Source organism: Crassostrea angulata, chromosome 3 (genome assembly GCF_025612915.1).
Source record: "Crassostrea angulata isolate pt1a10 chromosome 3, ASM2561291v2, whole genome shotgun sequence".
In the NCBI taxonomy this organism is placed as follows: Eukaryota; Metazoa; Mollusca; class Bivalvia; order Ostreida; family Ostreidae; genus Magallana; species Magallana angulata.
In genome coordinates, this window is record NC_069113.1 from 47,629,069 (window position 1) to 47,646,123 (window position 17,055).

Below are 17,055 nucleotides of genomic sequence, written 5' to 3' on the forward strand. Positions count from 1 at the left end.
AACCTTTTAGCTTAGTTGGTAGAGCGTTGGTTTTTAAGCTGAAGGATCCTGGGTTCAAGCCTAGTTGTTGTCATTCCTCCTCTTCTGTTGCAAAAGTAGAAGTCATCTGATGTGGAGTACTCTTGATACCAGTTTCAGTTTGAATTAGTGTTCAAATTAATTGAGGCCCTTTTGACAGATGATTTAGATTAATTTAGAGTGGTATAGGACACCTCCATATTGTGAAGAACATCCTATCGAAATAAACAATAAAATCAAATATAATTTTCTAAATATTTTCTTTCTCCAAATTGTTACCCAACAATGTTGCACAATGGATTAGAGAGTTCACTATGAATCTGTAAGTCATGAGTTCCAATCCCACTGAGGCTTTTTATATTGTTACCTTTCTAAAAATTTCAGAACGTATTTTTTTGGCCAAATGTTGTAAAATTTAGAAATTCAAAACAGGTGAAAGTATATTGATTATAATGTACTTTTATCCACGTTAATATCAACAGATGTCTCATACCACCTTAAAGCTGTTCTAAATATGATTGCCATGGCTATATAGGGCAAGTTCTGTCATCACAATTTAGCTGAGGGCAATTGTTAAAGGGGTCGTAAACAGAAAGTCCTCAAATAGTGTAAGTAAAGAGGAGAGAGAGAGAGAGAGAGAGAGAGAGAGAGAGAGAGAGAGAGAGAGAGAGAGAGAGAGAGAGAGAGAGTCCCACAGTCCCACAAATTTTGCTTAATTTGACAAAGCATGCATAATCTCTTTGATGGTTAGTAAAATATTGGACATTATTTACAGATATTTTGACTCATCTGTCTTGCAAAAGTAACCCCTTTATACAAGTCCACCATTATTAAAGAAAAAGGACTTGGACAAAATTTGACTTCAAATTTTTATTTTTCCATTTTCAATGTATATAATGATAAATATAGAAGTTTATGATATGCTATGTCAAAATTTGAAAGTCAAATATCAAGTTATAAGCAAGATATAGAGTTCATAATTCTTTGTTTTGTAAACAAAGCTCGAATATTGTCATTTTTTACCTATCTATAGTATGTGGTGTAACTTTCAATCAAATGTATCTTTCTTTTGTTGATACATTGTAGTAGTATTTATGAAGATACTGAATTAGTTTAAATTGTTTTTTACGTGCCATTTTGTCGAAGAAATGGTAATTCTGTACAATACATTTTTTGTAAACAGCTTTGTTTACATAACAATCAATTTTTACCACTTTATCTCGCTTGTAACTTGACTTTAACATTCATTATTTTGGTCAATGCTTTAAAATGCACCAGTAATCCATATTATACATAATTTTTTTTTTTTTTTTATCACTAATCGTGTCCAAGTCCCTTTAAATCATGCTCCATTTTATAGTCATTGCAAATCAAATAACTAATAGTATTGAAATGCATAAATAAAGTTTACTGTTGATAAAATGCTTCAACAATGAGCATTCGCGTGAATTTCACTTGCATTTGAAATTTTTCTGTCATGATTCTTTGTGGGGGTTTTCACAAGAGACCATGTAAAGAATTTCTATGCTAATATACTACATTGTTTTCCCTTGGACTGAAATGTCACACTTTCATTGGTTTAAACATAGCACGTGATTGCCTCATATATCTCTATATTTGTTCAGTGAGAAATAATATTAGGCAGTATAGCCGCCATTGGCCAACGCTTCGCTTACTTATTTCGACATTTCATAGTATTTAATACATAAAGCGCATGCTGTAAGTTCTTAAAGTATTTGGAGTAGTTGCCCTTTGAAATTCTTTAAAATTAGAGTAGTTGCCCTTAGAATATTGACGTCACATTATTTTGTCTGGAGCAGAGCAAAATGGCAGCGTGGACATTTGCTCAAATCTCTGCAGAGGAAAGGGAGAAAACATTTAAAACTGAATTGCAACAAAACATTGTAAGTAAACATGGGTGAAGCAAAGATTTTTAAAGAGTATTTGAAAGGTGAGATTGAAAATTTTGAAGAGTTTCAAATATGCTTTCAATGAGTTAAATATGGATGAGACTTGTACATGGCTTTGCGTAGATCATCGCTATTTGTGAATAAATATGTCGTTTGATAGTCCTCGAGAAAACCAGACACTTATTAGGTTATAGTTACTGACTCACTACGGAAATATATTGGGTTGATCAATCTCATAGACGGCTCGGCTTCGCCTCGCCATCTATGAGATTGATCAACCCAATATATTTCCGTAGTGAGTCAGTAACTAACCTAATAAGTAATAATATTCACCTGACCAAATTCAGTTTGATAAGTACTAGGTATGTAATACCCCCTACCCCTCCTCCCCATAACATGGCCTGGGGTATATAGTGTTACCTTGTTTTGTCTTTCTGTCATTCCATCATTTTTCCTTTGTCCTAATTTCTCGTTTCATCATTCTGTCATCATTAACATTTTGTTCATTAATTAATGGCAACAGTTGGACATCTTTAACTCAAATTTGATGTATGAATGCATCATAAGTAGGTCAAGTTCAAATTTGGAAATTACATTTTTAGTTTCTGCACCCTTACTTTGGAAGGGATGGAGATAAAAAGTCAAAATTGCATATACAGGTATTTTAACAGAAAATGCAGGTCAAGCAAGGTCCGATGATTTTTGACAGAATTATGCCCCTTGAGATAGAGAAGTTTTAGAAATATCACAATTTCCAATCATTACCTCAGCTACAAATGTACATAGACAAAAAAGAAAAAAGAAAAAGAAAATTTCAGTGCAAACAAATGTAAAACTAAATATAATGGCATTTTTTTGGGCAATATCGGCCACCTGCGGGAGCATTACGACACATCTAGTCTGAAATAAGATAAGGTGGTCATCTGGAATTTTTAAAAAGAGAAGCAGTTTATTCAACTATTATAATAAAAGATTCAATAGTGAATAAATTCATGTGGTTATACTTTTGTGGCAATTCTGTATTAGTGTTGATTTATAATCATTATTTCCATTGGAAATAAATGATTACAACAGTGAAAGTACATTTTCTCTTTCTTGTTTGTCATTATTTGCATATGCCTAGTGTTTACTTGGGAAATATTGATGTCTCTTTGGGTATGAACACAGTAGGATGTGTGAACCTAAGCTATGAGATCAAGTCAGTTCTCGGGTTCATCGTCTGTTTTCTGTCCAGCAAGGCTCGGCTAACATCTCTGTCTCATTTAATCAATTCCCAGAAGAGAACCCTTTTCCCACTGAAGTCATCCTTTTGAATATTATTGGAAAGAAATATTGATCTGTTTAGGTAGAGGTACATTCACACATTGGCCATTCATTGCACTGATTGCTTAGATTTTCTCTGATACTGTTCAATGTGAAGCATCCTATCTGTTATGTAAGAGTTGTGCGCTTTTTTACCATATGCTGTCAGCAACTGCCACCATATTTTCATGTTTAAAGTGTGGAAAAATACTAATTTGAATTTAAGCAGATGTTTGCATGGACAGTAAACCCCTGTTTTGTACAAATATGGATATAGCCAATTCATAGATGTAGCAATTTTCCTTGTAAAATTTTATGGTTATAATGAACTGTAATGAAGGAATATACAAGTGAAATGAGTTGTGTTTACAATTAGAAATATTAAAGTGGAATTAATATTTGTAAGTATGCATGTCATATTTAGAATTACTGGTATAACTCTCCAAAGTAGAGCAGATATAGAATTAGTTACTTTGTTAAAAAACCCAGCAGTCATCTTTCATAAAGCATGTCAATTGGTAATACTGTATGCAGGGTTATTTTTGCTCCATGTTATTTTTGCAAAATGGTTTCTCCCTGTCTTGAATTCAACCAGACAAAGTTGTGTTTAAAGAGTGATAATTTAAAAATTTGAATTCGCCCATTCTTAAATTATATTCGCCCGCTGACGACGAGGGCAAAAGGGGCAAAATTAAAACGGGGACGAATTTTTCCCTGTGTACAGTATTTTTTTTTTTTTTAAGAATAAGATCTACAGATATAAAGAAACATTCAGATATAAAGAATTATCAAACAGCTTATGAACTTTTACTGGTTGATAAAATTTCAAGCTTTCAAAAGTCTGGTTTTTGTTGTCAATTTGGATCAAAATAAAAGGGATGCTTTATCATTTCACACACTGAAAAAATGGCTGAGTGATAAATTGAATATTGGTAAGCTGATGATTACCAAATGACAGGTTGATAAATTAGACAAGTTTTTGAAAAATCTATATACTTTGATGCAATTACCTTAGGCACGAGTTTGAAAAATTATTTTCATAAACATGTTTAATTTCAAGGTGAACATATCATATCGAGCTGATTATTGATTAGACATGAATATAATGTAAAAATATTGATCATTTAGACACGTATCACTTAATCATAATATAATATCATTAAGTAATATATGGTGATTAGATTGTGGAGATGCATTTCTAAAGTGTGTTTTCATAACTTAAATGGCTGTTCTGTAGCAGTTATTTTACACAGACTCCAGCTATCACAAACATGTTTTATTTTTGTATTTTTATAGGCTGAATAGCCTGTAACGGAGCTACAGAACAAGGCTGTCCCAATTAAGATTTAAGACTATTGATTTTACATGGAGTCTGCTATGTGCTTCATAATACAGAGTCCGATTTATCCCTACACAAACCAATTATTGGAAAATCTCTACAAATATTGATCATGAAGATCTATACCACACATATCTGTCACATCAGTAACGGGGAGAGGGTGCACTGAGTAAGGGGAGACAAATTGATCCTCCAGTGTACTGCTCCAAGGGTCACGGGGTGGCCACTAGGTGGCGAGTTATTCCCAGTATCCTATGCACATGCCCAGAGAGACATAAGACTACCAAGTCATTGAACCTCAGTCAACGTCTAAGGATCATAAAAAATACAGCAGATAGATAGGACTTATTGCACCAGGGAGTTATACCATCTCTCTTTTTTCTGCAGGTCCCCTAATCCAGGTCTTTAATGAGAAGAGTAAGTCGAGTTGGAGCCGCATTAAGGATCGCAGGGAGAAGGAAGTCATTTGCCAGGTGTTCCTCTTTACCAATCATATGCTCCTGACAACTCGGGCATCCAATGGCAGGCTTCATCTAGCCAAAGTGAGTCTATGTAACAATGTGTTTATCAGCGTAGAGATGTCAACGTTTATGGAGTAGACAAGTCGTAATATTGAGTCCGAGTACGCTTATTTCAATGACAAGTCTTGTCAAGTTAGGAAAGGTCTATATCAATGACACGTCTCGTTTTAGAGTTGAGATACACCTATGACAATGGAAAATCCCATTATGTTCTCCAAGTAGGTTTATAATTGAATTTGTAGGTTAAATTAAGTTACAAGTAAATCTGTGTCAAAGAGTAGTTCCCTTTATGTTGCAAATGATGTTACAAAGGGACTTTTTTGGTCAGTGGATATCAAGGGCAGTTTATGTCTAAATTTTTTAGTTTTAATGGAGACTTTTTGTGTTTGTGTAGAACATCTCTTATTTGACGATGTATGTTTGAAACAGTAACATATTTTGACAAAGAATGACTGAAAGAGGCATGTCATTGAAATAAACAAAGCCTGGCTTCAAGAAGACAATTATGTCACTGATGTAGACACACACAGACTTAAATAAGGCATGTTATAAATATAGACACCCTGACTTAGATAAGGCATGTTATAAATAAAGACACACAATTTAAATGAGACATTTCATTGATATTGACACACTGATTTAAATAAGGCATGTTATAAATATAGTCATAATATGGTTAGATAAAACATGTCATTGATATAGTCATAATATGGTTAGATAAGACATGTCATTGGTATAGTCATAATATGGTTAGATAAGACATGTCATTGATATAGTCATAATATGGTTAGATAAGACATGTCATTGATATAGTCATAATATGGTTAGATAAGACATGTCATTGATATAGTCATAATATGGTTAGATAAGACATGTCATTGATATAGTCATAATATGGTTAGATAAGACATGTCATTGATATAGTCATAATATGGTTAGATAAGACATGTCATTGATATAGTCATAATATGGTTAGATAAGACATGTCATTGATATAGTCATAATATGGTTAGATAAGACATGTCATTGATATAGACATACACTGACTTTCTTCGCCTATATCAATTTTGTCACATCCAAGTCAGTGTATAATGTCTATACCAATGGCCGGTCTTGTTGACTCAGTATTCATCTATATGAAAGACATGATTCAGTGTTTGTCTTTATTGTTAAGATGTCTCATTTAGTATATATCTATGTCAGAGACATGTCTTGCTCAGTCTATGTCATGCAATCTCACATTTAGTCAGTATATGTCAATGTCAGATACCTATTTCCTTTAGTAAGAATGACATGCCTCGTTAAGTCTGCTATGTCTATGTCAAAGACATGCCTCATTAAGTCTGCTATGTCAATGACATGTCTTGTTAAGTCTGGCTATGGCTATGTCAGTGACGTCTCGTTTAGTCAGCTTTGTCTATGTCAATGACATGCCTCGTAAAGTCAGCTATGTCTATGTCAATGACATGTCTTGTTAAGTCTGGCTATGTCTATGTCAATGACATGTCTTGTTAAGTCATCTATGTCAATGACATGTCTTGTTAAGTCTGGCTATGTCTATGTCAATGAAATCTTGTTAAGTCTGGCTATGTCTATGTCATTGACATATCTTGTTAAGTCTGCTATGTCTATGTCAATGACATGCCTTGTTTAGTCAGCTATGTCTATGTCAATGACATGCCTCGTTAAGTCTGGCTATGTCTATGTCAATGACATGTCTTGTTAAGTCTGGCTATTTCTATGTCAATGACATGTCTCGTTAAGTCAGCTATGCCTATGTCAACAGCATGTCATATTTATTCAGAAAAGGATCTATCAATGTCATGTTTTGTTTGTTCTATGTCTGTATTAATGACAACCTTTTTTGGTATGTCTATGTTAAGTCACTATCATGTCTAGTCAACATTTGTCCTGGACATTGATGCCATGCCTCAATCAATAAGTGTAGGTCTGTGTCGGTGACCTGTGGACTATATTTGTAAGCTTTAAATGAAGTAGTTTCCTGTCAGTGTTTATTATAAATTTCCAACTAGTACTGGCAACAGCTGTTTTGAACAGTTGTTTCACCACAAAACCCTCAACTCCTGTTAAATAAAATGACATTTGAATACATTTCACATCTAAATTGTATAAATTGTAATGAAAGCATTAAACTGCTGTTTGTCCCATCTTTGACCTTGCCAAAATTAACATGTACTAGCTTCCTGGTTCAAATGCTCATGTTTATCAAAACTGTAGCTGAAAACATCATTTCTATCATAGTTATTTACTAGACTGTCTTTAAAGTTCTATATAAAGTAAACAATTCTAAAAAGGAGAAATTATTTTTACAGTATTTTTAGCATGTTCCATGAACAATATGTTTAGTGTTGCTTTGTGTCTGTTATCTTTAACCATCTGCATACTGAGGACAAAACATTTTATGTGAACAACACAGTAGACAACTGTCTGCTTTGTTGCAAACAGGAACTCTGTACATTTAAGTAAGAGAGAGAGAGAGAGAGAGATAGAGAGAGAGAGAGAGCAAATATTGGATATGGAAACATTCATCTGAATTGTAGTCTGGGTTTTTTTTGTTTACATAAAGATAGCCATCTTTACTGTGTCAGGTTTATCCTTGTATTGATTGATACGTTCCGTCAACCAAATATCTTGCTTAATGTGACATCCATGTGTGTTTAAGAGTTTTTCAACTCTTGGACATCTGCTTCTGACAGATTGGATGGTTCATTGATCCCTACCTCATACAGATGATATGAATTGCACATGCACATAATGTTCATCATTTCATATGTGAACAAATATAACCTTGTGTTAAGTCTGCTCCTTCCCTGCTGCTGCACAAGCAGACGTTTTACCGTGAGGCCGGCAGGCTCCCAGAATTTTGTCCGGTCTAGGCGCGGTGTCAAGGGCACTGGAATTGTGATCCTTTGTAGTGCTATCGTTTTTGCCCTGTGAATGTGACAGGGGGCTGAGGTAACAGTTGGCATGGGCTGACACTTCACCGCTACATCAGTAAACAGGATGTCAGCGTAATGATTTCACGTTAAGTTTATCTGAAATTGGATTTTAAACTTCATATGAATATTTAATTGAAAATGTTCACAATCTCAAACCAACTTGTTATTATTTACATAAGGTAAGATATTTTGGTGGTGGTGAAATTTCTGCTGATTGCCTTGTTTGACTAGGATTTATTCACAAGTAGAGTGAAAAAAAGAATTAATATTGTGTTATAAAGTTCTAAAGCTGAAGAGGATATATTATACTAGTACTTTACAAACAGGATTGCTATGGTACCAAGCTTTACCTGGGGTTACTATATGTGTAATTGAATTGTATGTATTTAATGATAGTCCAGTTATTTAAGGGAATTGATTTCTGGATATGGAAAAAGTGAATCAATTCTCATTTTGTAGTTGAATCATAAATTGAAAAATGTACTGGTTAATTTTCTGTTTATTTGAAAGGAATTGGTACAGATTAGTCATAAACATAACCAAAGACAAAAAGTTTTGTACTGAATATTAACAAGATGTGTATCTACATTTTCTGTTGTGGTTTACAGTGTTGAATGTACAAACTTTTGTCATTTGATTAAGAAGTGACAGTAAAAAGGAAGACCATTTTAATAAGTTTTTTACATATATTGATTGCTTTAATGTTTTTTTCTGGTACGATTTGTCGAAAAAAAATGCCCTGATTGTTTTTTTTAACTTGATCTGGATGTTTTTAAAGAATAGACTTTAACTTAAGATCTGTTTTCCTTCCATCTTCAGATTTTGCCTAAAAGGCAGGTAAGAAAGCGTTTTCACCGTTGACATCACCATGGCAACACTGTCATCACTGGCACCTCTTTACTTCATTGTGTAGAAAAAAGACCAAAGTGTTTGGTTTCTGTTTTATTTCCACTCAGTCTCCACAGTCTCCACTTGTACTACCTGATTTAGTATGGTCTGTATCTGAAAACGTGAAAGCCCTCCTTAAAAGCTGCAAAAGATTTTTGAGCATTAAAAAGTTTCTAAGTAAAAAAAAACTTTCATGAAATAATGCAAAATATAGAGGAATTAATTTCCCAAAAAGTATGTTAATTGTACTTTCAGTGAATTATGATTCCCCCCCCCCCCCATTCCATTTTTGTCGTGTTAGTATATGCATTTAGAACTCTAGAGTAACCATTCTCTAACACTTGTAGAGCTCAAGGTTGTTTTTTCCAGCTCTGATCTACAGGATGGCATGATCTATCAGTCCCATCTCTTTAGTATACATTCCTGTTACTCTTGTGTTTCTTGCTGAATGATCTTTAGTAATTGATAGTTGTATACTCAAATCCATTGCATGGACCGTCATATTGAGTTGATTGCAACACCATACTTATAATTTATAGCTGTTAACTTTTAACATTTCATTTAGTTTTCAGATTCTCTTAACAAGCCTCTAATCTTGGATATATGCATTTTAATATCTGCAAAATAGTACTAGAAATTTTCTTTAGTTTTTAGGTACTAGACAAATACCTGTTTTCATTCCAGAAACTTCATGTATACAGTTTCACAGCAAGGATTCTGAGCCAACATGTATATAGTACATCTTGTAGCACAATGTGTAGCACATATCACTGCCTGGTAGACAGTGCTGAAAAACAACACACTATATCTTGGTCCAAAAACCACAATGTTCATGCTCACTTTGTAATGGCCAAGGTCAAGGCAAAATTACTTGAATAAATCTGGATAGCCAAAAAGATATAGATTTAATTTTTCATCGTCTAATGTAATCTGAATATGAAACATCATTGCTACTGAATTCTCCAGTGCATGAACCAGTACATATGTATTACCATAGAAACAAAATGTATCATTTCTACATGTTATTAATTCAAGGAATGGACTTTTCTATGAAATTCAGCAGAATTGTCCAAAAAAATAAATAAAACTCTATCAGATGTTGCCACATATTCATCTAGCACCTAGAGCAATTCAACAAAACCCTTTTATGATCTTGTGTGTATGGACTTTCATATTATTTCGTATATATTCAAGGTCTAGCTGGCGTATTGATCATTATCTGATTTTAGAGTTTTCATAATACTTGTATGCCTTTGTAGATTTTTCACTTACAGTCATGCAATAACATTGTTCTAGTTACATAAGCATTGTTTTTGTCAAGGGTTAAATGTTTTAAATCAAAAACAGTCATATTGACACATACATATAAATGGGATATTTGTGTAAAAAATTCATATTAAGTATTGTATAATTTTAATACAAATGATTAGTTATATATAAAAATGTCTTGTTTTTGTCTGATAGTAATGAAAATTGTTGCTTTTCAGAGGTTGTATAATGTTGCATAGGCTCAGTGTCATATATTTGGAGTTTCTTGGTAATGATTTTTTGGGGAGATCAAACCTAACATTTTGAATTTTAGTTTTAGATGATGTATTTGCTTGTGTTTCAGCACTATGGGAAGATCCCACTTATAGACTGCACTCTGATTGAAGATCCAGGAGCGGAGCCCTTTATAAATGACCCGGACAGTAAGTCGTTTGTTGTCTGACTTATAAGTCTAGTACTGTAATCTGTTGCAGCGTTATTTTTGCCCCATGGTTTTTTTTTTCCGCCGTTTTGCCCTGTCTTGAATTAACACAGACAATGGAATTTATGATAGATTATTTTTCTAATTAACAGTAATTAATAAATTGTTTCAAACTTGATCAGTCTTAATTTGCCCACTGAAAACAAGGGTGAAAAGGGTGAAAATAAAACAGGTGAATATATTTCCCAGTATACAGTATGTAGTACCATATTATTCATCTTTCTCAACAGTGAGCATTGAAATAGTAATTTGGTACCTTTCAAAATATAGACCTATTACAGTCATCTCTCAAAACTAGGCTAGCTATTTACCAAGTACTTTTATTGCTGATATAATGTATATGTATATCATAAAAACAAAAAACCTGGTATATTCATTTTTCCTGGAAGAAAGTTTTTTTTCAGTCTCGATCAATACGGGGTAACAAGAAATTGTAAACTTAGTTTATTGTGTCTCTCAGATAATTGTAGTACCACTGCAGTCATAACAGTGATACTGTTAAGACAATTATAGTTTGCACATGATATGTGCATAACTGGTCAAATCCTTCTGATTGACAAAAGAAAGGTAGTAACTGCAGCGTCGTGAAAATCAATACTTGTATCTATACTCTTAAACCTTTATGCAATGTTATTGCCATTTCATACTTACTGTACTCGTCGGAGATTTTATGACTAGAGATATTTTGGTCACATCTTTTTTGTATCTGTTATAGCATCTTCATTAGACTCTATAGACAGTCTGCGTAGTGCTGGATCTGTTAACACCCTGATACAACCGAGCGAAAAAGAAACCCGCACCGATTACAATGGACTAGACTTCAAGATCATCGTGGACACTAAAAGCGGCAACGGAACGTCAATTACACTAGTAGCAGCCACACGGCAGGAAAAGCTAGCGTGGTGCTCCGATATCAGTCAGGTAATATAGAGATATTTGGCAGTCTCAATCTATTTACCCAATCAGAACATCTGGATTATACTAAAACCATTCATTGTTTAGGAAAAAAAATTGTGTTAAAGGTTGCTCGACATAATGTACTCCACGTCTGAACCCATGGGTTTTCTGTCCGTTACACTGAAAGCAGTGTAATGGATAGAAAACCTGTGGGTTCCGGCAATGAGTGTACCATAATATTTTTAGATTGCCAATTTTTTGCATGAATGTTTTGTTTTGAATTATTCTTCATCAGTTTGGAGATGAAAAGAAATTATTTTATAAAATGATATCAAAAACATTTGGTGGTTATACACTGATTACAAATGAAAGCTGCAAAATCACATATACTGTTGCAAGTTGTATTTTTGGAGTTAACTGTTAAACTTGTATGAAGTGTGTATTTACTGTAATATTTTTCAAGGATGACTGTGTAATTTTGTTGGGGTTGTAACCATATACTCTTTTGCTATTGTCAGTGCATAGAGGATCTACACTACAGTGATCTCTTGAATACCTCAATGAGTGAATCATCCTCAGTCACCATGCCTCAATCTGTCAGGTGAGTGTACCTCCATTTACCTCACTCCATCCTCACTCATTACAGCTCATACACACTCATCACACACAGTAATCAAACAGTTAAACTGAACCTCAAAACTTACGGATACTTCCAGGCACTGACTGGTCTTATCTTACTTATTAAAAAAAATTAATATAAAAAATATAAAAATTAAATTGAAATAAAGTTACCAGTATTGCGCAGTTGCAAAACATGTTTGGCTTACTGTTGATATGTACAGCTGATGCACGTACAAATAAAGATCAAATAGATAACTTAGTCAGCTATTATTCATGGAATCATATCAACAAAATGAAATTTTTGTAAAAACTTTATGGGTCTGTAGTTTATGTTTGGAAAACAAAACAAAAAAGAGGAGGTGACACTTGATTAGACATATTACATCTTTCCCTTTATGTCATGCCAGTTTTTCTTGGCCTGCATGTTCTACAACTAATAGTTTATTTATCTAACAGACTAACACATGCATGCTATCTTTCCTATTCTGACCTTACAGGATATAATGACAATCATAAGTTCAGTACACTCATATTTACTTATTGTTTTATATAATTATTCTTCCAATAAAAAAAATCAGGCAATTCAATTTTAATTTTCTTTCCAAGGTTTTTAATACATTATACATTTGGAATATAATAAGTTAAGATTAAAAAGATTCAATGAAAAGATCCACAAATGAAATAATTAGAATATTTTAATTGATAGCAAACTCTTATGAATATGTAAAGAAAAGGGTTAATTAATTGTTTCCCCAAAACTGTTAGATCTGTATCAAAAATTAAATAAAGTTTAGGCTTGAGTGTGAATGGAGAGACAGATGCCTTGTCTATCTCTGAAAATCAATATCTGCACTTACAAAGCTTTTATTGTGTAAGTTTTTGCATTTAAGTTCAGCTTACTACAGCATACTTATTTTTAATAGATTTTTTAGTCTATTTGCCTTCTCTGCGTTTGCAAAATAATCAAACTATTTGTCTCCACTTAATGTTTAACTTACCAGAAACATTTTAAGCTGATTTTTAAAGTAAAAAAATATCTGTTACTAGTAGATTGAGAATTGTGTTTTACATTATATATGAAGAATTGATCTAACTTTAATTTTTAATTGGATATAAAGAATTGATATAATTTTAGCTTTTAATCATATATAGAACCGTGAAGACAAGCACCAATCTATCTGAAGCCATTTTCATTTGTTAATTCATGCAATCATTTCTATATAGCTTGTATATTTTATGCTCAAGCATTTTTGAATTAAAAAAAAAGAAAACCTAAATTTATTAATTTTTCACATCAAACTACATGTAAGTTTAATGACTAAATGTAAATGTTTCGCCTAATTTATAATGGTGAATGCATGCATAATTTACTAACTATTTACACACCATGAAAGTGTGATCAACCAAACCAGTTAATTCTCTGCAATGTTCTGGTATTATTTCACAATAAATTTTAAAAGTTAAATGTTGTAAAGTCCCCTATTAACAACCAGGTGCTCAGCATAATAATCCCTGTTATAAATTACTAGGTGGTTTGCTTGCCTGCACATTAATATCAAGCTTGGATCATCACAACTGAATCAATGAAGTTTTCTGTTCAACATTTGTCTGTCCTATCAAAATGTACTATAATTATATTATCAGTTCTTTTGTTTCAATTCCTTACTTAAATACCAAGAAATCATTAAAATATGTGATGGCCCATTTTTTTGTGAATTTTGTAGGAAATCTTTTCCATGAAATTTATAATCATCTTTATTAAATTATAAAATTTGATGTTTATTCACTATTATGAAAAGCAAATCCATGAAATTACTTCCCTGCAAGCCCTGCATAAGAAAACTTTGATGCATATGCACAAAAAATTTGGACTTCCAAAATTATGAATGATTCAACAGTATCATTGCTTGAATATTATTTAGAAAATTACTTTTTCTCTCCATTAACCGGTATTTGATAATTGTGGCTTGATAATGTTTCATTGAATTTAGATTAAAGCTATGAAAGAAGTTGTTTATGAGCATGCAAATGGCATAATGAAATGAGGATTTGCTCTATTACATGGTAAGGTTTCATCAAATTCATCGTTGGAAACCACGGCAAGTCTGGCATATGCTGCGAGACTTACCATGGGTTTCCGACGATGCATCAAATTTGATAACTGTTAGCCCCTCCCTCCCCAGCTTGCCCTTCAGCTTGTGACCTAAGCATCAGGTGAGCTATGTGGCCCTCAAGCTCTGTTTTGTTTATTCACTAGTTTCATTCTTGCATGCATTTCAGATACATCCACAGCACTCAGATATGGTGAGTCCATGTTTTGCCACTACAGGTTGTAGTTGTGTATTGATTTTTAACCGCATGTGGAAAGAAGGGCAAAAAGCAGCAATGGTCGCAAGGCTAAAAATAACGCATACAGATCGTAAACAAAGAATCTTGGAAATTTTTATATTGATTTTATTTCAGTATATGCAGTTTCATTTTTAAAAAAGATTTTAAAATTATGTGACCATGCAATTGCGCTGAATTTCTACTACATGATCAACAAAGGTTCGCTCGAAAGGTAGTTTGAAGATTTTGCAACCTGTAAGACTCTCTTTCAAAATTAAGACATGTTACAAATCACATTAAAAAGGAACATTGAAGCAAGCATTTTTATCAGATGTTAAAAATTTCATTAAACATTAATTATTGAACAGCTGGTAAAATTTCGATAATGAGGATTTTTCCTATTTTTCTCAGAAAAAGGATGAAATTGATACTCCATATTTAGATAATGCAAACCATGCAGCTCAGATCATTAAACTCTTAACATGAAAACACAATGAAAATTCAATGATCTCATCTGAAGGCTGTTGTTTAAATCCAATCAAAACTTGATAAGACAAATTTGTAAATAGCTTCTAACAGTACAGTGATCAAAGTCTAGAACTCCAGCATTTTATTAGTTGTAAGCAATATATGAAGTTAATATTTATTAAGCATAGCTAAATTTATGTTAAAAAAGGACAATGAACTGAAATTAGAGACAATTGTTTACTTGACACTCTATTGATTTCATTATCGATTTAAATATTATAGAGTTAAGGTCTGACCCTCTTGAGACTGCATGCACACTTAAATTTCAGAGCATATGGGAGTAGAGTTAGAGTCACTTGCTATTTTTTCTGTAAAATTTTTAAAGAAGCAACTATAATTTATATTCTTGTAATAATTAATAAATTTCAATCGGGCTCATTAGTCAGTAAATGCAATTTCCCCTGTACTGAAAATCTTATGATATTGATCGACCTTCTTGGATTTTAATAGTAGTACATATTCTCTAATTTAAAAATGCAATACATAAATTGAAATACATTTCTTTATACAATGAAAATTTCTCAAAATTTAGAAATGGGTATTTATTATTGTAAAAAGGGACCTTAATTCAGATTGTTAGTATTTCAATATACTGGTCTGTCTTAGCTCTAGTTGCCATTTACATTGTCTATATACGGTAAACTCATAGGAACATAGTGAAATCTTGGATATATTTTGAAGTTTTGTAGAGTTTCATTGTAATTGGCAAACTTGCTATCCTGTTAATTACGTTTATTTGTTTCACAGATATAACGAATTATAGATATGGCAAAGTAAATCCACTGGTCCCTAGGAATTCATTTTGTCCAAGTATTACTGTACTCAGTGTTCTGTTAGTGCAGTAATAGAACTGCATCATAGAGTTATAGATGTCCCACTAGTGCGGCTGTGTTATACTTATTTTGTTTTGTACGTATGTCAATATCTGTTACTTCTCTGACTAGTTTTAACTGAAAATAATGTTGATATGAATTCATTCTTTGATTATTATGAGGTGATCAAATACAGTCAGGCATGGTCAAATCTATCATAAATTAAGCCCTTTGGGATTTATTGGATTTGATAAATTTGACTGCATTTGATCACCTCATAATACTTAAACAATGATTCTTAAATATTTTTTGTAAAAGAAATTTCAGAATATTGGCTTTAAAGGACACAGTCTACTAAACAGAAGTGACTTGCATACAACATTGAGTTTCAGAATCGAGCATTTCTTCTCTTTTAACGATGGATTTTTAGCAAAGTTAAAAATGTATTGCTTCACTTGTTGTAAAAGCTCATGTCTATAGTTTTAAAAATGTAATTAAATTCTTTGGGAGGTGAAATTGCCAATTTCCATGGTAACTGTGTATGGATTTTTTCTGATTATAGGTCAGATCGTAGACTGTTTCTGGATGATGTGGACATCAAATTCAGCCGAACTCTCAACTCCTGTAAAGTACCACAGGTATGTCTACAACATTGGTCCTCACTAAAGATTTGTTATTTCAAAAATGTGTTAGGATTTCGAGTAAGTTTTTAACAAACAAATTAAATGTAATGAAATCAGAGATGTTGAAAACCTGAAAAAAATGAAATGTTTAAATTGTTTTAGTACAATTATTACACTATTTGAATTTATCTTGTATTTATTTTGTAGATTCGACATGCCAGTGTAGAGCGTCTTTTGGATCGTCTGACAGACCTCCGATTTTTGAGCATCGACTTTTTAAACACATTTCTCTTGACATACCGAGTGTTTACTGATGGTAAAACAGTTCTCGAGGCTCTGAAGCGAGTCTACAAAAACCCAGAGAGTGGAAACCTCGAGTCAACCCTGGCATCTTGCCAGTACGTATATTACATTATTTTTTGTCTAGTGATATAATATCATATCACATAAAAATTAAGTCATAACCTAGGACAAGTGCATAAGCTGTAATTGAATGAAGCATTCTTTTGACAAAATGATAGTTAAGAGTGGAACAGAATTACACACTGTATTTGCTCT

The 17,055-nt window shown here is 32.8% G+C and overlaps 1 protein-coding gene across 7 annotated transcripts in view; it reads left to right on the forward strand.

The window, feature by feature from the left end:
* Positions 1 to 17,055, forward strand: part of LOC128175645 (ras-specific guanine nucleotide-releasing factor 2-like) — a 56,978-nt gene that overhangs the window by 29,687 nt on the left and 10,236 nt on the right. For 4 of the 7 annotated variants that reach the window (XM_052841431.1, XM_052841430.1, XM_052841436.1 and 1 more), the window contains 8 exons: positions 4,957 to 5,111; positions 8,870 to 8,887; positions 10,551 to 10,629; positions 11,404 to 11,609; positions 12,104 to 12,186; positions 14,487 to 14,510; positions 16,437 to 16,512; positions 16,705 to 16,895. In XM_052841431.1, the coding sequence (XP_052697391.1) occupies positions 4,957 to 5,111; positions 8,870 to 8,887; positions 10,551 to 10,629; positions 11,404 to 11,609; positions 12,104 to 12,186; positions 14,487 to 14,510; positions 16,437 to 16,512; positions 16,705 to 16,895 (832 nt within the window). The remainder of the gene's footprint in view (positions 1 to 4,956; positions 5,112 to 8,869; positions 8,888 to 10,550; positions 10,630 to 11,403; positions 11,610 to 12,103; positions 12,187 to 14,486; positions 14,511 to 16,436; positions 16,513 to 16,704; positions 16,896 to 17,055) is intronic. The other 3 variants (XM_052841432.1, XM_052841437.1, XM_052841433.1) reach the window with 2 other exon arrangements.